The sequence below is a fragment of the Podarcis raffonei genome, chromosome 12 (genome assembly GCF_027172205.1).
Source record: "Podarcis raffonei isolate rPodRaf1 chromosome 12, rPodRaf1.pri, whole genome shotgun sequence".
Taxonomy (NCBI): Eukaryota; Metazoa; Chordata; class Lepidosauria; order Squamata; family Lacertidae; genus Podarcis; species Podarcis raffonei.
In genome coordinates this window covers 32,907,104-32,927,446 of record NC_070613.1, presented here as the reverse complement: position 1 = coordinate 32,927,446, position 20,343 = coordinate 32,907,104, and the positions used below count along the sequence as shown (strand labels likewise).

Sequence of the window (20,343 nt, the reverse complement as noted above, 5' to 3'; positions counted from 1 at the left end):
GAAATCTGGGAGTAGAAAGTTCGAGAAATCCTGGTCTGCAGTAGAAAGTAATCGTTAAGATATATCAACGGGGTTTCGTTTCCTGTGTGTTGTATACAAATTTAACAGAACTGAGGCTAAAATGGTTTAAAGATCAGAAAGTCCAATTTTAGTCCCAAGGCAAGATCCTCTTACAGATCAGCCCATATGAGAGTTTGCCAAGAGAAGCTGCCAGCTGGGGTTGGAAGAGTCATCACTAAACCTGACCTACACCAAATAACCATCACCAGCCACATCAATTTTCTTCTCCTAATGCTGTCCTAAGGAGATATTATAAATGTGTTCTATCCCACAAACTTCTGAATGCCAGACAAAATTTATTCACCAATAATGTGAAGCCATTAAAGATAATATTGTCCTTCTACACTTATTTTGGTTCTTAAATAATTGTTCCTTATGACTCCAAAAATAATCTGAGAGCATTTGATGCTGACCATGTGAACACACTCAAATTATGTAGATATTGTTTAAATCTATTTCTTTCCCGTGCAAAAGTGCATTAATCACTACTTTAAATATCTTAAATTACCTACAGTAATGTAGCAAAATTAAGTTTTCTGACCCTAATGAAGCAAATAATTCACCATTTGACATGACTGATCCTTTTTTCTTCATAGTTACAGTTAAAATAATTGCTAAGCAATAATGAGGCAGCAGGAGAAAAGGATTCTATTGGAGCGGTACCAGAAAATTTATGCTACGCAGCTAAGTCCTTAGGTCTCTTTAGGGTGGCCCACTGAATAAAACTCCATGCACAAATTAAGATGCAAACCAATCAGATGGTAACAGTTCATTTGTACAATGAATTTGCATATTTAAAATTGTTAGCTAGAGAGCAACTCTGAGAACACTGACACAGCACATTTCCAAGTTAAAAAAAGCCAAACAAATAATTTCAGAAATGCCATACCTTGCTTAGCAATGCTTGCTGTCCAGATACCACAGGATTATACTGCATTTGTTCTGTGCTGTTTGGTTGAGTTTCAGATACACACTGATACATTGACACAGCACCTGCATAGCACGTCTGTGGAGTTACTATAACTTGCTGAGAGTTTACTCCACAAGGCTGGCTTTCGGGAACTTGCTGTAAACAACTGAGAAAATCCTCCAGACCAGAAGACCCTGAATAGGATGATCTGTCGAAGCTTCCTACTGGGAAGTCTATCTGTGTAAAATCTGAAAGCTGTGACACCATGCTGGTTGGCTGCTTGTAGGGAATGAACTCCTGCCTACATGCGTATGTTGCTGTGTTGACTTCAGATTTGTAAGGGAACTCCTGAGTTACTTCCTGCATGCCAGAAAAGACATACGGCTGTGTCTGTTGCTGTGAAGGGTTAAGGGGCGTGCTGCTGACAGAGTTCCAGTTTGCGAGCATCCCATTGACCTGCATGTGCTTCATCTTCTGACACAGCTGCTGCTGCTGCTGCTGCTGCTCCACCCCTGGTTGTTTCTGCTGCTGCTCCAGTTGCTGCTGCATTAAACAAGTAGAGTTCTGAACCATGGGCTGCTGTTGCTGCTGGCAACCCGAATACAAGAGGTCAGACTTGTTTAAAGACTCCTGAACATAGGTCAAGATTTCATCAGTTATATCTATGTCTCTAATATCATCTGCCCCAGAAAGTTCGTTTTTAAAAAACTCTTCATCCTGCTGAAAACATTTTATATCTTCAAAGTCAACACCCAGAGTTTTCATGATGTTGTACAGTTCACTGTTTTTGTTATCCTGAAAAAGTCCCACACTGTCTTCAGGAAGCATCAAGTTGCTTTCCTGGGGGCACTCAGTCTGCTCCTGTTTCAGAATGCTGTTATTCCTCACTGGTAAAACATTATCCTGCCAATCACAGGCCACCATGCTACCCAGTTCATCCCAGGTGTCCGCAAAAAGGTTCCTCTCAAAGGAAATTTTATTTGGAGCAGGTGGGCAGAGATACACAGATTCATCTTGCTGCAACATTGCACCCAGAAGTGAATTGGGATCAACAGATTCTTTGCGCAGTGTAGCCTTAGAAGAAGCTCCTTTCCCAATGCTGCTTTTAACCTTTGCCTGAGAAGAATCCATTAAGCCAGGCGGCTGAAACATCACTTCATAGAGCACAGCCTCACCTGTCGCGAACACGAAGGGCAGCTTCATGTTCCGCTTCCGTAAATGCTCTGCCCCTTCTTCATCTCTGAATTGCAAAAGAACAAGAATAGCAAGTTAATAGCAGGAACTGTAAGAAAGAAAGGAAAACCATACAGTCATATGGGTTACAGACACGTCAAGTTACCTTTTTTGGGTTATGGACCGCTGAAACCCGGAAGTACCGGAACAGGTTACTTCCGGGTTTCGGCAGTTGCGCACGTGCAGAAATGCTAAATCGCGCCTTGCACATGCGCAGAAGCGCCGAATTGCAACCCGCGTGTGCGCAGGTTCTGAATGCTGTGGGTTGTGAACGTGCATGGATCACGTTCGCAACCCAAGCATCCACTGTATTTTACTTTAGTGCTACAACAGACTCTCCCAGTACCTGAACAGATACAGAAAGCAATGATAACTGGGGGAAAGGCACAGCACTAAAACTGTGCACCTATATAAGAAGCAGACACTAATGGTAGGCTGGGAGACAAGAAACATAATTTACATATTGACCTAGATCCAAAGGACCACATGACAGCTTCCTTACGCCTACAGGAAGTTTGAACATGTTTTTGAAAGACACCCCTAGCTTCTGCCAATTCCACATGGCAAAATGTTTTTGAAAGCACAGGGAAGGGTGGGGAGAGATGACTGGACACTCTGCATCCTAGTCATTAAGTTCAATTTTTACATCGAAACTATTTGCTAATGGAGACTAGAAATTCTATCAATCCTGTATCTATAAACAACACTCAATAATATGATGAATATTCTCCATAGCGTTAATAATCAAGAACAACGACTAAAAGGACACACAAGTATTTTAAATGATTTTGTCATTCACAGAAACATGTTACAGAAGATTTACTTTTCTGTATTTAGGCGAAGATCCAAAAAACTGAAGATAGTTCTATGCACCTCAGGGGGCATCAAACCTTTCTGATTAATAACAGTTCCCCTTGCTGTATGGGAAATAGCTTTTTCAAACTGAGTAGAGTTAAAAGCAGCTTGTGATACTGTAGTTATTCTTCGGAGACAATAAAAGCAAATAATTTCACACTGGGCTAATGCAAGCTTCTAGCATGTACTTGTTTTGGGTTTCAGTCTATAAGATTATTAACCCACTGTATCCCATTTTGAAGGTTACTAGTACAGTGGTACCTTGCAAGACGAATGCCTCGTAAGACGAAAAACTCGCAAGACGAAAGAGTTTTTCATTTTTTGAGTTGCTTCGCAAGACAAATTTCCCTATGGGCTTGCTTTGCAAGACGAAAAATTCGCAAGACGAAAAAACTCACAGAACGAATTAATTTCGTCTTGCGAGGTACCACTGTAACTCATACAGCAACACCACAACAATTAAAAAAGTTTAATATAATTGTTTTAAATACATATTGCCCTGTAAAAAGGGCCAAACTACCCACAGAGAAAAGAAGAACAAAACAACATTAAGCAAGTCCCTAAACCAAGCAAGGCATTGTTTCAGATCCCAGGTAAAGGAAGCGCTGATTAACTGTGGTTAAGGGGGAAGCAGGCATTGTCAAGATTCTCATAACTAAACACAGAACCAGCATTCTGCCTGCACTTGCTCCATAGGGAGATAATGCTTTTAGTGGGAGGATAGGAAGTACAGGGCTAGAATTCTCCCCATAGGACAAACTTTTTTTTGTTATATATCTCTGTTTTGAATAAGATATCCTTAGATCATCCCAACTGCAGTCTCTATAAGTCAGTGGCTACTTACGTAAGAGGTCTCTGTGTAGCGATAATATAATCTGGTCTCCCATTTTTGTAAACCAGGCGTGCGTTTGCTTGAACCCAGGCCCATCGATTCTCTTTGGTAAGAAGTCGAAACACAGTCATACCACTCTCTCCTGTCTTCATCACTAAAAAAATTGAGCAGGAAAAAAGAGAGAAGTATCTTTAATGATGCCCAATAAAAAGTTTGGCATTCCTATTTACATAGAACTTACAAACTAATCAAATCAAAACTACTTAAAAGGTTAAGTCCAGCTAATTTTCAGGATCAAATGCATATCCATTTAAATGGGCCTTTGGTTATGACTGACTCATGTCCCATTGATTTCAGTGGTATACTCTAGATATGACGAAGTTTGAATCCAACCTACTGTTCTGTATTCTATTCTCAACAACACAATGGCTGCATTTGCATCACAGGCTAAAACATGGTTTGCTGAGAATGCACAAGCATAATTAAGTCTCAGGATTGTGTGCTGGACATAGAACTTCTCTTGTATAGCTGGAATAACTTTTGAAACTTTTCGTTCTGCTTCTAGCAAATCACATTTCCCTGCACTGTACAGCCATGAAATTGTGGTAAATACAAACTGTGGTTAGTTTAAACAATTTGGCTTCAGAAAACCATGTTTTGAATTTGGCTTGATTTAAACTGACCATAGTCAGTGTTAAATTCCGGTTAACTAAATCTGTCAATAAAAGCTTCCAAAATTATCTTCCGAGCTGTATAGGAGAAGTAAAAGAAAGTATGCAAGCCCAAGTTCATTGCAAATTGTGCATAACATGCTAAACCATGGGTCGGTATTATGTACAAATATGGCCAATATTTCATAGCTAAACAGAAATAACAGCTATGGAACCCAAGAGATTTCAACTGCAACTTATTTAAAACTTTTCAGTATTTTGGGGGGAAGGGGTGTCTCTAAACAGGATAAAAATATAGAATATTTTAACTGGTTTTAGAAAACAAAGTTATTTCCCATATTAATGGAAACTGTAGTTTAAAAAAAGCTTTCAGCGAGGAAAGGAGAATGGAAGGCATCTCAAATAAAATGCTATATAGGACAAAGAAAGAGTACACCCCTTCATCAGAAGCTATGGTCAAAATTTGTGACAAAGGGATTCAAATACATCAAGGTCAGAAAACATTCTAAATTTAGACTTTGGCTACTTTGAAGAGATTTTTTCCATCTGCCTGAGAAAACTGCTGAACTGGCAGCAAGAGAGGCAGAGAAGAGGAAGTGCAAAGAGCAGGATGTGACAGGAACATGGAGAATGAAGCTAAAGGAATCCACATGGGAAAATTAAACACTGCTTCTTCCAACATAAGCTCACATGTTTGGTCGAAGGACATGCCTAGAAAAAAGCCCTTATTAGAAAAACAATAAGGTTAATTTTGGATACATTTCTGAATTTATTTTGGCACACTTTGTTCTGCTACATGGCTCAGGAGAAGAGGGCACTTACTTCGGACATGATTCTCAGCACAATAAAGCATATCAGCTGCGTGGATAAACTGGTATCCTGTTCCTCTCATGCAGAGTTCTGCTTCAGTATAACCCAGCACAATTCGGCCTCTGCAAAAGATATTTAAAACATTTTAAACATATTATGCAATCCTTTCACAGCTCAAGAGCTTGAAGAAAAATAAATAAAACAAAACCCAAAATAAAATCAGAATTTCCCACTGAAAATCTGAACAAGCAGAAAACAACAACTACTCGGCAATTCGCAACAGCTAAATGTTGCCCAAAATAATAATAATAATAACAACAATAAGTACAGTAGGCCAGTATCACTGATCAGTGGATCCTTTTTTAAAATTGTTTTTTAAAAATTTAAAATGGTTTTTATTTTTTATCCATGTCATTTTAAATTGTTATTGATTTTTTTAGTTTTAGATTTTATGATTTATGTGGAAATTGTTTTCCGTTTTGTTGTGTACCTTCTGATGTGCTCTGTTTATTGTTTATGACTTTTGTTATGTTGGTAATTATGTAAATCTTGTCATGCTGTAAGCCGCCTTGAGCACTGTTTTAACTATGGAAAGGCGGCATACAAATAAAAAACGATGATGATGTTGATGTTGATAGAAGAAAAGTGTCCCATATCTTGCTTCCTGAAAATGTGGCTTAAATTCATTATTGACCAGTAATTCTCTGAAATATGTACATTTTGGTCATTAAAGATGCAAGAAGATCATGAATGAAGCTGTACTTATTTAGAGGGGGTAGTTAATTGAACTTCAATGGAAAGGGTAAGGACTAAGGATGCAGAACAATTGCCACCGGGGCTACATAGACTTATATATTACAACTTTAACCTGTACTTCTGAATTTCAGCTATAGTGTATAATTATTCTCAGATAACCTTGCACTTACTTTGCATCACATCCTATAGGTGTGAAGTCTAGCTTATGCTTAGTTCTGAAGATGAAGTTTTTGGTACGTATTTCAAGAATGGATGGAGGCTGAAGTGGAGTAGCCACTGCAAACAAAGCCAACTGGGGGGATATAGAAGCGCCATCCTTTCCTTTCTTGTTCTGTCCGTGGAGAAACTTTAGTCTCCCTTGAAAATTCATGGCCTTTAAAAGAAGAAAACGGGTTATAAACTCATGCCACATTTTTAGATACAATTTCATTTTTGTTAGATATAGCTGTGATAAGCTATGCCACTGTATATTTTAAACATCATCCAAAAGAGCAAGTTTACCCAATTTTACTATGGGACGACCAATCATGTGAAAGGATAGTGAATCTTAAATTAAGAGATTTGATGCACAGCCATTGCATGATGCACTACTGAGAGTGAATCCCTTTACTGTTATTTCACAAGTAGTTACTTTTATGCAAATATGCAGATTACTTTTTTATATTGTTTAAACAATTTTTTTGAAAGTACAGTCATACCTTGGGATACGAATGAGGTGGGTTGCGCGTTTTTGGGTTGTGGACCGTGCCGAACCTGGAAGTACCGGAACGGGTTACTTTCGGGTTTCGGCACTTGCGCATGCGCAGGAACACAAACCGACTTCACTGGTACTGTTAGCTAGGGATGATGGGAGTTGTAGTCCCAAAACAGCTGGAGGGCGAAGTTTGTCTATGCCTGGCTTAAGGCTATGCACTTGCTAGCTCCGATTCAAGGTCAATATAGTCCTACTCACGCATACAGGATTCAGAAGTGGAATAGCTATGATAGCTTTTTGTTTCTTTTAAAAATCGAGTGAAAAATCTGAAATCATAGTATCCTGTTAGGTGTGAACCAGACATTAATGCAACTCTGTACTCACCAAGAACCCAGATGAATTATCCAAGAGACAGCGTAATCTACAGATGAAGTTTCGTTCCATAAAAGAGGAATTCTCTGGAGGTAGCTGCTCTGGGTTATAATATGTTGCTGACTGTGAAAAGCCATTATCACCTATATGAAAAGATCATTTAAGACTTCCTTTTAGACAAACATTTGTTCATATGATAATGGCAACTCCCTTTGTAACCAAGGTTTCAAATACTATTCTAAACAAGAATGACAGTGGGAGGTATCGCTAAGGCATAACACACTTTATAAATATCTGCCATTTGGAAAACCTCTAGATGTGTGATGCATGTCCCATTAGTATCAGTCCCCGTTACAGATAAGCACCTTTGCAGGTAGTAGGGGAGAATGCAGTGTGAAGTTTTCTCCCCAATACCTATAAACATAAACATTTCTTCATAGATATGTCTCATAAAGACAGACACAAATTATTTGCTAGTGCTACTACCATATACTAACCTTGCATTATCTGTCCAGAATCTGTAGAATGTACGGGGTTCAGAGCCCAGTGAAGCTGGCGCTGGAATTCTGGTCTGTCTTCCGTGTGAATTAGTTCAAATACACTCTGGTGTATAATATCAGACTATATTCAAGAGACAATGATAGCAAAGAAAATGCTAAGTAACATTCCTGTGCTTGATTGCTACAAAGAAGATTACAATTCATCACCTTTTAAGTAAGACAGTCCACTACAATTAATGGACTCCTATAGAATTATGAAAGAAGGAAAGTTAATCTAGCAAAAACCAGGTTTTTTTTAATCCTTCATAATTGTTTATTAAAACTGTTTGTACAACTGGGAGCAAAACAAAGACCACAATATCCTTGCAATACATCCAAAAGGTGCTAAGCATATAAGTGTATCTTGAACAGGGTTGAAACTGGTGTGCTTATTTCAAATCTAACTAGAGTATGCATTCAACTGATGCAGTGCCAGCCAAAGTTCCAACAACTGGATGTAAGTTAGGTAATGCATTTCTATTGCTTAATTTGGAATCAAGATAATAAAATATATTACCTTTTTTTAAAAAAGGGGGACTAGTCTACTAATCAAAGTCACATTTATGCTGTGGACTTAAAATCAACTTTAAATCTCATAGTAAGAACATTATTTTTTGAGGGTGCTGATGATTGGAGTTCTTAATCCTTTCACAGGAGCTACAAAAATTATTTACTTATTTTCATATTTTGTGCAACACTTGGTGACCCCTCTCCTTCTGACCTTCCTGTGTTTCACACATGTGCTTGGAATTGTTCTTGAGGCCTTTGCACCGAAAGTGAGAAGGTGGAGGGCTGGTGCAAAACACCCTTGTGCTACCTACATACATTCACATGGAAACCTCAAGAGAGCTACTGATAGCAACAAGTGACAGAGCCCAACTCTCCATATAATCTCCCCCAGTTAAATTATATGAGACAGAAGGCTGGAAGTTTCAAACAGAGGTAGTTTTTAAAATAGGTCATAGTTTCTTTATAAGAGGTTTCTCTACAGCTTCCTTAAGAGCTGCTTGCATCTACCATTTCTGGGATTTCTCTAGAAGCCATCATGACAAATAAATTTGCCTTTCGAAGCAGACCCAAAACTTTGAAAGTACTCTTTCTGAAAGAGGAAAAAGTGCTTACCTGCTGAAAACCCAAGTAATCCTGGATTGTAGAAGAAACATAAAATATGAGTGCATCTGACGTGACCACCAGCACAAAGCCGTTTAATGCCTGAAGATAGAACAGCAACAAGTTTAATTTGAAAAATACATTGATACTGCATGTTGAAAAAGAGGATTTAAAAATGTAATTTAATATATATTACAAGAAGCACAGGAAAAATGTTAATATAGCCACAATTATTATTCTGGCCAATACCAAACAGCAAATCAGCAGCAGAAAACCATGTTAAAGACTAAGTTTTTGATTTTCAAAGCATTTACATAAAATCTACAATAACCCCCAAGAGTGAGATTGCTAGTACATTAGGCATGCAATACTAATGTCCAAGGGTTTTATGATGTGAAAATTAAATCCAAAGTTAAATCGAAGACACTTGTGTAATAATGTTAATGTTCGATGATCATTTCATAGGAATGTTACCTTAGAAATTGCATCTAGGAAAATGTGGTCCATCATCTAATCTAACATCTACTATGTCTCTTGATAAGAGGATTAGACCCATCTGGCTGGCTGTTTTGCCTGGGTTTGGGCAGCTCTAGATACCGTCACCCAATTTGTCACGACTGTCCCATGAAAAAGGAGTCGGTTTTTGTCTACGTTTGGGTGCCAGCTGCCAGCAACACTGAAGGAATCATGCACCAAGGCTGTAGCCCTGCTAGCTACTGGGTCTGCTTCATTAGTTTATTTCTTGCACGGAATGCATTGTCAAAGCAACAACCAGCAGGAGACAACTCTCCTGATCTCTGCAGTGCATTCAGGAGAAGGCGGAAAGGAGATGCAGTCCCTCCTTCCCCTGGCCTGCTAATTAAACATTAGCCCCACCCTAAAATGGATTCAGGACCAAATCTGGTCAGGTGTTCCCCAGGTCAGATCAGGGCTCTGTGTCACGGGGTGGGGGCTGAGTACAGCCCTCAAAACTAACAACTTATACTATTCACTTAAAAATCTCAATCTGTTTTAGTTTCTTAGATTCCCAGGCAACACTGGGCACTTTCAGGTAGTGTTACTATAAAGCATCAAAGGATTCTGCACACATTTACAGATTAAGATACACCTATGATGTTATATGCTTAATGCTTTAATTATGGGATTTTGAAAATACATATGCGGTCCAGAGCTGAGGATCTAAAAACCTGTAATTCAGATCCCAACTTACTAGTTTGATTTAAGCCCAAAATACTAACATTCACTCTGGACAGTGTTTTAAAGAAGCTAGGAAATTAAATTATGCAAATAAGCAAAATGAGCAACATAGTGTGCATTTAACAACTTGCTTGGTTGTCATAGGTGACAAGGAAATCCGTACAGGCCAGTGAGTGGGCTGGCAGAAGATGGACAAATTTCTCCTAGCCTGTCAGCTTAGTATTTGTGCTAAAGGTTGAGGAAGGAAAGTCTTTTCCTCTGTGACCAGGACATAAATGCACTAGACTAGTGGAAGAGGGGTGGGCCATTCCATCCCTCCTTTGCCAGTTAAAGCCAATAATTTTATTAGCCTGTATTTCCATGAAGAAGGTTCTCCCTGTTCTGTAGCCAAAACTGAAATGCAGGCCATTAGCTGACTAGTGCATTTTTTTAGTAGCCTAGTAACTTTTGTAGGCTTACTTACAAGGCTTAGCTAGTAAACAATGATTTTCTGGCTCAACCCATTATACATAGTAAGGCATTATGTTCTAGATCTTAGAAAAAGATTAAAGAAAAGCCTGAAGTGGTAACTGGAATAGATGCAAAGTTTTTGCTTATGCTTCTATTGATGAATGAAGCAAATTAAACCCATGTTCCAAGATTATTTCCAACACAAATATTCTTTCAACATGACCACAAGTACCTGTAGTAAAAGTTCTCCTTCCAGCATGGTCTCTCTAGGTTTAATAGTTCTGCCGCTTTCTTGAATGCCATTTCTGTCAGACTTTGCAGAACTGGATGATTTTAGTGCAACTGCAGAAAAATAAAAATGTAACATTTCTGTGAACAAATTATCACTTGAGTTGATTAACATGAAATATCAAAAAAGTACTATTTCTAAAACTACATATTCTGGAAATGCTTATTTAAGATGGAAAACTCCAAAAATAACAGAGTAAGTATAATTCTAAGAGCTATTATCCAATGCTCCAACATTGATAGGATTAAGCTTTCTCACAAAGGAATTGATTCTTGTATTTGGCTCCAGTTGTTATTGCTACAAATTCTCATGTAGTTTGTCTTTGTAAAATAGGATAACACAGCATGTCTTATATATATATTTAAAAATAAAATAAAAAACTTTGCAATTATTTGAAGAAGCTAGTTCAACATTTTGCATTATTAATTTCATATTTAACAGGGAAAATGAAGTGAACTGTTTTTCATTTTAGGGTTTTATAATTTTGAAGATATATGAAACCGCTTTGGCAATAATTAAGATATAAATGAAAGGAAGAGTGAAGCTAGTAAGAACACTGATTGGAGAATATTGATCAAAAGCTCAAGAAGCTGTGACTACATAGCAGAATTTCACTGAACGGCTGGGACTGGGGGTGGGGAGTCAAGGAAGCATGCATGCTACAGATATGTTCACTGCATTTTGAGGGCAAACTGCCATGAAACACATGAATTTGCTGATAGAAACACTCACACACTCATTCTGGCTGCCTGGAACTAGTATTGTGGTTTTCTGCTCTGTGACCTGATTTTTCCTGCCTAGGAAGCTACAATTTTCAAGAATTATGTATATTTGATTTTTATTTGACTCCAATGTGCATTTTTTGCAATACATAAATTAAGACCATCTTAAAAAGAAATCCGTAGGCAGCTCCAGTCTTCGTTTAAGCACATGCTTTTTTTATATAGAAGGGTCAGTTCTCTAGCTTTTGTCACTAGGTCATGTTGTTTTGGTGCAGTGTGTTCTCTTGTTCTCCGCCCAGAATGAAGCATCAAATGCAGGTTTGCAGAACAATAAATCTATTCTGTTCAAGCCAAGCTCCATAGAAGGAAGGTGACATGGAGGTGTGGGGTGGAGAGGAAGATCAGAAAGAAAATAAAACAAGACATATCAACTTCCTGGTGGAAGGCCCCAAACAATACACTATGCAAAATTTCGAAGTCATGGGACTCCACTTAGTGTGTAGTCTGAGTCGGCTCAGGCTCCGGCTTCCTAGAGACCAAAATGCCAGGTTTGGGAATGCAGCTTCCCTAGCTTTGCTTCCTACTATGCAGTCCTAAAATAAAGCCAGATATTGTGAATGAAGTAGATACCCCTCTATGAGCAGGCCACTGCCCTTCTCTCACCTCCATTAGACAAAACATATCTGAAAGTGAGAATAAGCATGTCACTGGTGATATGCTGCTGGACACACAGTTTTTTGAATGAAGCACCCTCTACAATTCTCTCCCCCCCCAACTAAAATGAGAAATCAGGCAACCTGCTCTCCCCTAATCAAACAGTCTCCAAATACACCACGTTCCTTAATGTTGATAAATGAAGTCATTTTGTGTTCCAACGCTGCAGTTCAAATATTTGGTTTATTTCTCAACTCACAAAGCAGCAAATTTACAAGATGCAACTTACAGAAAAAGTCATAGCCTGATTGTACAAAATTCACATGAGTTTCATGCAAACTGAGGGCTGGGATAAAATAAAAATGATCACACATCATCTTGGAATATCTGTATCACTGAATGATATGGGCAGGTTTCAGAGAACTGTGAAAAGAGGTCTGCTTCTGCAACAGGACTTCCCCGCCTCCTCCTTCCCACTGAAGCTGTATGTGCCCACAAAACCCATTCTCATGGGGGAAACAAGCCGAAATTGGAGATACCACTCTTGCCTTTCAACCATTCAAAGGTTTTTCTGGGTCTCACCCTTGGCTTTACAGATAAATATTTGGCTTTGAACCCAATTATAACTAAAATACATAAAAAATCATAAGCCCATTTCACACTCCCACTAGTGGATTGAAAAAGGCAAAGAATTTTCTGCACATAGCCTGGTTTTCTCAAAAATTAAAACTCAAGCGCATTAAATCCAATCTGCCAGTTCAAGCACAAATATTTTAGATAGCTTACAGGCTTACTAAATTCTACTACACACTAATAGAATACCACCACTGTTAGTAAGAAACAATAGCAGTCTACTGCAAACAAAGGCATATTATAATCTACTGAACAGAGTTGCACTGAATTTTTCAACTGCAATTTTCTTAAAGCATTCTATCACAGGAAAAAGATGTGCCCTCAACAGTCATAAATTGTTTAGACATTCTGTGAATGACATTTTGTGTCACTTTAAATTCAAATCTGTTTCTCTGCATACAAATATCCATGGTCGAGAGGGGCAGATACAGGAGGCAGGATATCTAAGTAGGCTGAGAAATGGTACCTGAAAAACGTTTAAGAACACCAGTGATCTTCACTGACCCCAAGCAAAATAACTTTTTCACATTTAAAGTATCTGATTGATTACCACTGAGGCTAAGGCTACCAGCAATCATACTGTAATCCCAATCATACTGTAGTCTCAAACCATCCATCATGCCCTAGTCATTCATTAACTTGGTATGGTAATGAAGGATGGACTTAATGTAAACACAAAGCAAATGAAAACAAATAATTATTCCTCTTCACTGTGGTCTGTGTCAGTGGTCAGTGTGCATGTGTTTCTCTATTTTGGCACCTTCGTAAGGTCTCATCTGCACACATACTTGAAGGTTTCAGGAGATTTTGTCACTTGATTCTTATCAAACCTCTTGGGCATGCAGGTGATGGTTTTTATCATCTGTGGGATACCTTTTCAAACTTTGATTTTTAAACTCAGGGAAATTTGAAAAGCAACGTGACATGCTTTCAGTGTTAAGGGCACCTGAGTGCATACCTAATTCCTTTTGTAGCTTCTAGCTTTGAAGACTGAAAGAAAATGATTTAATCTTGGTCTGTATTAAAGAAAACTAAAGTACTTGTATTATACTGTGATATTGTACTGTGACTGAATGATGCAACTCCAGAAAACTTACGGAGGAAGTAAAAAAAAAAGTTAAAGTTCATAATGAAAATTACAAAAACTGTACATAGTATGCAGCTTTAGTGAATTCTAATATATGGTGCTTATTTAGCATTTAGAATGCAATGGTATGTTTTATTATTATTTTATTATTTTATATTTCTTTACACTCCGTCTTTTTCCTTGACAAAGAAAGTACTTGGGCTAAGGGGGGGTGGAATGTGGTCCTAGAAAATGAAAGAGAAGTTCTGGGAAACACTGGCATAAAATATTTCACGTTGGTGACTGAAACTAAACCTTCCTTATATTATTTGCCATTCTGAAGCTGACTTCTTTTGATGGAGATAAGCTTAAGAACAGTAACAAGATTAAGTACAAAGAAGCACTGGCTGAAAGAACAGAGAACAGATGAAGATTAGATACATCAAAAGCTGTAGAAATATTGTTCACAATACGAAGACCAGTGGCCATCCCAGTCAAACATACTGTACTTCAGAGGTGCCACTTACAAGCATGTTGCTTTAGGATAGAACAAAAAAAACCCCAAGGATGTGAAATGTTGCCTAGTGTCTGACATTAAGGAAGACAGGAACTGTCTTACACAGAGCTTCAGTCTTCTCTACACTGTCTGGTAGCAGGTCTCCTGTGTTTCCCTACTTGGAAATACTGGGGATTGAACCTGGGTCCTTCTACATTCAAAGCAGATGTTCTACCATTGAACTATGCCCTATTGTATGATCACTTATTCTTGCCGTTGCTGAGAATCCAGATGAAGATCTTAGGGTAAAACCTGTCATTGATATTCATGGCTGCTATGGTTTCCACAACTTCATTTTTGCAACTTCCCCATTGTCAGATGGCATTCATCATACGTTCATCTCCAAATACTGGTGATACAAAACTGTATATGGTACACAATTGTTTTATGTATGTACGTATCCCCCACCAGACCTCCACACCTAATATGTGAACATCAGAAACTGACTGGTCCTTTAACTGTGTGGAACTCTGCTCACTATAACAACTAGTACTGCACAACTTATGGTTCCACAATGCTGAAGGCAGTCCACCAACCATATATTGGGGCAAACTGTGCTTTACAGCACTCTGCTTATTGTAGTACTCAGGCAGGAACAACAGAATGTTTATCAAACTCTTGAAGGACCACCATTCATGACTCTTTGAGTGGGTTTGTCTGGTTGGGTTATACACAGAGGCCAAAACTACACTGAGCTTCTACCACTGAACTACAGTCCTTAATTGTGCTACAGTTTTCTTAGAAGCTGCTGCCAGGATGGGAGCAGCCGCTGTGACCGTATAACACCAATCCAAAAATATTTACATTGGCTCCCAGTACGTTTCCAAGCACAATTCAAAGTGTTGGTGCTGACCTTTAAAGCCCTAAACAGCTTCGGCCCAGTATACCTGAAGGAGCATCTCGACACCCATCGTTCAGCCCAGACACTGAGGTCCAGTTCCAAGGGTCTTCTGCAGTTCTCTTAATGCGAGAAGTGAAGCTGCAGGAAACCAGGCAGAGGGCCTTCTCAGTAGTCATGCCTGCCCTGTGGAACACCCTCCCTTCAGAGGCCAAGGAAATAAACAACTATCTGACGTTTAGAAGATATCTGAAGGCAGCCCTGTATAGGGAAGTTTTTAATGTTTTATGTTTTACTTTGGCTTCATAATTTGTTGGAAGCAGCCTAGAGTGCCTGGGGCAACCAAGTGAGATAGGTGACATATAAATAATAAATTATTATTATCAGAAGTGAATCCCACAATGTTCAGTGAAACTTATTCTCAATTGTAGTAATAAATGTCTTCTTTTATATTTTTAAAAATAAATCACGATAATAACATGGCTGTTCCAAAAAATGACAATGAAGATAATCAAATTGCAATGAACTTCCAAAAGTTAAGTAAAAAGGAGGGGTGGGAAACATTTTAGAATACCAAATATTAAGTTGTTGATGGTTGTTTACCAGCTTACGTTTATTTCAGGAGACTGACTTCTCTTTCAGATTAGGTAGCTGACAAAACAACACTGAAATGTCAGAACTACTACATGCCATGATAAAGAAGAGCTTTAAAATTATACTTTCAGTGAAAACACATATATGATATAAGCACAGAATTGTAGTGTTGGAAAGAGTCCCAAGGGTCATCTAGTCCAGCCCCCTGCAATGCAGGAGTCACAATTAGATCATACATGACAGGTGGCCATCCAACCTCTGATGAAAAACCTCCATGGAAGAAGAGTCCATAACCTTTTCTGGGAGTCAAACAGCTCTTATCGTGATAAAGTTATTGTTTATTCAGAATCTTTTTTCTTATAACTTGAACCCCCTGATTCAGGTTCTAGTCTCTGGAGCAGGAGAAAACAAACTTGCTCTATCTTCCATGTGACAGCCCTTTAGATATTTAAAGATCGCTACCATATCGGCTCTCAATCTCCTCTTTCCCAGGCTAAACATACCCAATTATCTCAACCATTTCTCATAAGGCCTGGCTTCCAGACTAATCTGAAAATCTGATCTTTTCCATAGCTAATTAAACAACACTAATTTTTGTTTTATGGAAGAGAACTCTATATGAAGTGGGGGACACACACAACAGGCTGAAGAAACAATAGGAAGAATAGAAAAGATCAAAGTTTTCTACTTGCTGCTCTTCAAGGAATAGTTTTTGAAAGCATTTAAGGGTGAACACACTGTATATATTCCACACCAAGAAGGCATTTAACAAGATGTGACAAGCAGGCAATGCCTGCACACCTCATCCAGACAGAGTAGTATTTATGTGGCTCTTTAAATCTAATCATTTCAAAAAAATGGTTAGAATTTCAACAGATTAAAAAAAAGTTAAAATACAAATTCTGTCTTGAAATACTTCAATTTTCTAAACAAAATAATTAAACCAGCTTCAAATTAAGAACCTGCCCCCCACTACAGAAGATATAAGAATGTTCAAATATATGCTCAGTTTAAAATAGGCGGAGGATATACTGGCTGAGAAAGCACCCTGGGAACAGAGTTTAAGACTCACCATCTAAATATTTAATAATCCACCAACAATATGAATGAGACTGTACGAGACTCATCAAGAAAGCTCATAACCTTAGCAACTGGCAACCTGAAGGGCAGGCTGAAGGGCAGCCACACCATACAAAAGATGCTTTGGGAAAACAGCTAGAGTTAATTCTGGACCCCTCCCCCATTTAATACCACCACAAGAAAAACATCTTGACTATAGCAGGCTTTGGGGAAACAAGGCACTTAGAAAAGGTTTCACACAATGCAAAACAATGATTCATTTGCAAATTATAGCAACTTCCAAATTTCAAGTCTCCTAAATAAAGCAAATCCTCATAAAGATCTTTATAAGACGTATGCTCACAATAGAATCCAAAATATTATCTGTTTCTAGGGGCATTTCCAATGAGTGATTCAATGTCATTTAACAGACATTCAGCACCTAATATACAAGAAAAGGCTTTAGTCCATCATTTCATTTCAAAAAAGGAAAAAGGAGATCTTTAATTTTTGATTACACCTACGGTGCAGTGCATCAGATATTCTGTACAAATGTTTTAATCTGTAATAGCTGCTGTTTGGAAAGGAAAAACTAGTTTCCAGGGCATTGGTTAAACAGACACTTTTGAGCATTTTTGTGTGGACGCAGATGCCTTTCGACTACGCTATAATTATATAGCGTAGTCCAAGTTAGCAGGTGTTCCTTTAGTACAAGACAATAAATTATTAATCCATAGTTGCATGTTAGGGGGAAAGGCTTTGTCACTGTTAAGAAGGTCGTTGTTTCTCAAGCCTCACCCCAGCATGACAGGAAAGTTATATTATCTTACAGCACAACTGCAGTGTCTCTGAAAGCTTGAAGAAGTAAAAGCTGTTTAAATCATGAAGTGGCATCCAAAGAAAATCAATCTCACTACTTAATGGATAGGTGGAGGGAAAAGATGCAGGAAGCTGACATTTTTTAAAAACCATGAAGTCACATTTCTCACTGAACCTGCCAAGAGAGGGTGAAGGCCCCCTGTATTCTCACCACATGCCCCCAAACTATGCAATTCTCTTCCAAATGGGATAGGGCAGGGGAGAGATCATCCTCACATCCTACTGTGGCCACAGGTAGCCAGCAGGACTTTGAATGAGGCAGTTGCTGCACCATGAATTCTCCATGTCTCTCCGTCACATAGGCACCCTCCACACACACGCAAGGAAAACAGGACTGCATTGCCCAAAGGCCCAAATATCTATGGCATCTCAGGTTTGGTTGTTCACACGTGGTATGGGGACCTGAAGGAGGACTAATGCCTGCTACTCTCTTCCTAATGAGGAGGACACAGTATCTGAGCAGATATTGTGATGGCTGGCTTTTGTCACAGTCTAGCAACAGATAAAGAAGAACAATCCAGGATCTGCAGACAGGAAGAGACTTGATGTTCAGTGCCTGCCATTAAGGTGTTCAAGAGAAAACAGACTACAAATAAGGAACACTGTTGGAGAACTTGGCTTGCTTTTCCACACTTTAGTCACCAGGATCTGGACATTTTACTAATTAGAATTGAAAAATAATGGCTCAGTGTAAATATGAGTATGCTGAGTTGTTTCCAAAGATGAAATAAGTCATTGCGGACTCTTAAGCTATGCACTGGAGTTTTTGAAGAATTTCATATTGGTGACTAAAGGCTTTAATTTCTAGATCCATCCGCTTTGGAAATTCTGCTCTAGAAATGTAACCACACACTAAGTAGTACCATTTCCATACATGCAAGCAGATCAAAGGTTTTAAAATTGCCTTCAGAATCTACCACAAAATGATAACTGTTCAGGAAATGGGCTCTGGCTACTAGAAATATTCACTATTTAACACCATCTGTAAATGTAAAAAGTTTCTCCACGATTATGTTCAGATCTAAATAGGATCTTCAGAAAAACATGTTGCATTTTGATGTGTGAGTTTCCTCTGATGGCAACTTTTGCAGTACTTTAACTCAAACGAAAATTAACTTTTCTCTACAGCATAATTAGAAAAGCACACAAATTGGGGGGGGGGAGAATTAACATAGTTTTCACATACATTAGGCAGAAGTCAGCACTGCTTGGCCCTTATCCTTAAGACAGTAAGAACTCAGCAATTATACTTAGATTTATTTGACTTGCATTGCAAATAAAACTCTACCCATCTCGTTAAAAAGCTCAAAAATAAAAACCTTTCCATTCTGTCTTTTTTCTACATATTTTTAGCAAGTCATATAGGAAGCTGTCTCTTTTCTAGTATAACATGTGTGCATTTTTGTAATGTACTACCGTCCAAGCGTGCTCAATTTTTGTTGTGCCAAAATGACATTATGAATTTTGAGAATTAGGGCAAATTCAAACAACATGCTAAAACGAACAAGAAAAACAGTTGTGAAGTTCAATTCAATCGACAACATCCATGTGAATTTCTAGCTCAGAAAAAAATAGTTACTTGGCAAAAAGCCTTAAAGCTTTAGGTACTTTAGATAACCAACACTTACCTCATTAGATTATGAAGTATGTATATACTATGAGTCTTTCAGATTGATTAAAATTTTCATCAAAATGCAACGTGTGCGCCTTTTATTAATTTTTGGAAAGGAAATCAATTTGAACCTACAAGCCTGCAGTGTCATGCATCTCACCCCTTTAAGATGAGGTTAAACAAAAGTTGCACACAGTAGGATCCTTACAATTTGCCAGAAGAAATAACATTCACAGTGGCAAAGACTGAGCTGTTTCATAATTATGCATTTTATTCATTCCAGATGCTTACAGAACTTGAGATTTGCATAAAAGTGGGAAATATACACCACAGTGCTCTCACTAGAGATCAAAGTGTTTATGCAAATATTAAATTAGCATGCAAAATTCAGTAAATAAGTGTACATCATTATGAATGTTGTTGATTCTCCTATTGTCCCTCTCTGATTTAGAACATAATTGTTTAAGGCATTTCTATCAGACGCTAGGGACTCAGGAAACATTAGTGCTCTTTTGTTCAAGAGAATTTCCACCAGCTAGTAACCTCTAATCCTCAGGCAGCCACAAGGTCATTATGAAATCCTAAGTGATTGATGTCAATGAGTTTTATTCTTCACTAACTGTAGAATAAGATGATCTAGGCTACTACTCTCTTCAGCAAGTGTGCACTGGGTTAGAATAACTTTGGCCCAGACATTCAGGACTTGGTGTGAACCATGGACAAGTCCTGCCACTGGAATTCTTTTTATTTTATGTTATAAATGAATTTGAAACATTTAAACATAAATTTGTAATTGTCTGAATAACAATACCTTAATATATAATATACCTTGTATAATTTTATGAAAAATCCAGGTTATACACAATACATTCAGGTATTTTTGTCTGGCCATTTGTTTTGAGCTTTCTAGGATTCTCATTTTATCTATGAACACATAAAGTTCTGCATACTT

The 20,343-nt window shown here is 38.2% G+C and overlaps 1 protein-coding gene across 2 annotated transcripts in view; it reads right to left on the bottom strand.

The window, feature by feature from the left end:
- AHR (aryl hydrocarbon receptor) overlaps window positions 1-20,343 on the bottom strand; it is a 48,484-nt gene that overhangs the window by 8,261 nt on the left and 19,880 nt on the right. For both annotated transcript variants that reach the window (XM_053409536.1, XM_053409537.1), the window contains 8 exons: window positions 10,722-10,831; window positions 8,855-8,944; window positions 7,691-7,814; window positions 7,206-7,336; window positions 6,298-6,500; window positions 5,384-5,493; window positions 3,903-4,044; window positions 950-2,210 (listed from right to left, as the gene is read on the bottom strand). In XM_053409536.1, coding sequence (XP_053265511.1) covers window positions 950-2,210; window positions 3,903-4,044; window positions 5,384-5,493; window positions 6,298-6,500; window positions 7,206-7,336; window positions 7,691-7,814; window positions 8,855-8,944; window positions 10,722-10,831 — 2,171 coding nt within the window. The remainder of the gene's footprint in view (window positions 1-949; window positions 2,211-3,902; window positions 4,045-5,383; window positions 5,494-6,297; window positions 6,501-7,205; window positions 7,337-7,690; window positions 7,815-8,854; window positions 8,945-10,721; window positions 10,832-20,343) is intronic.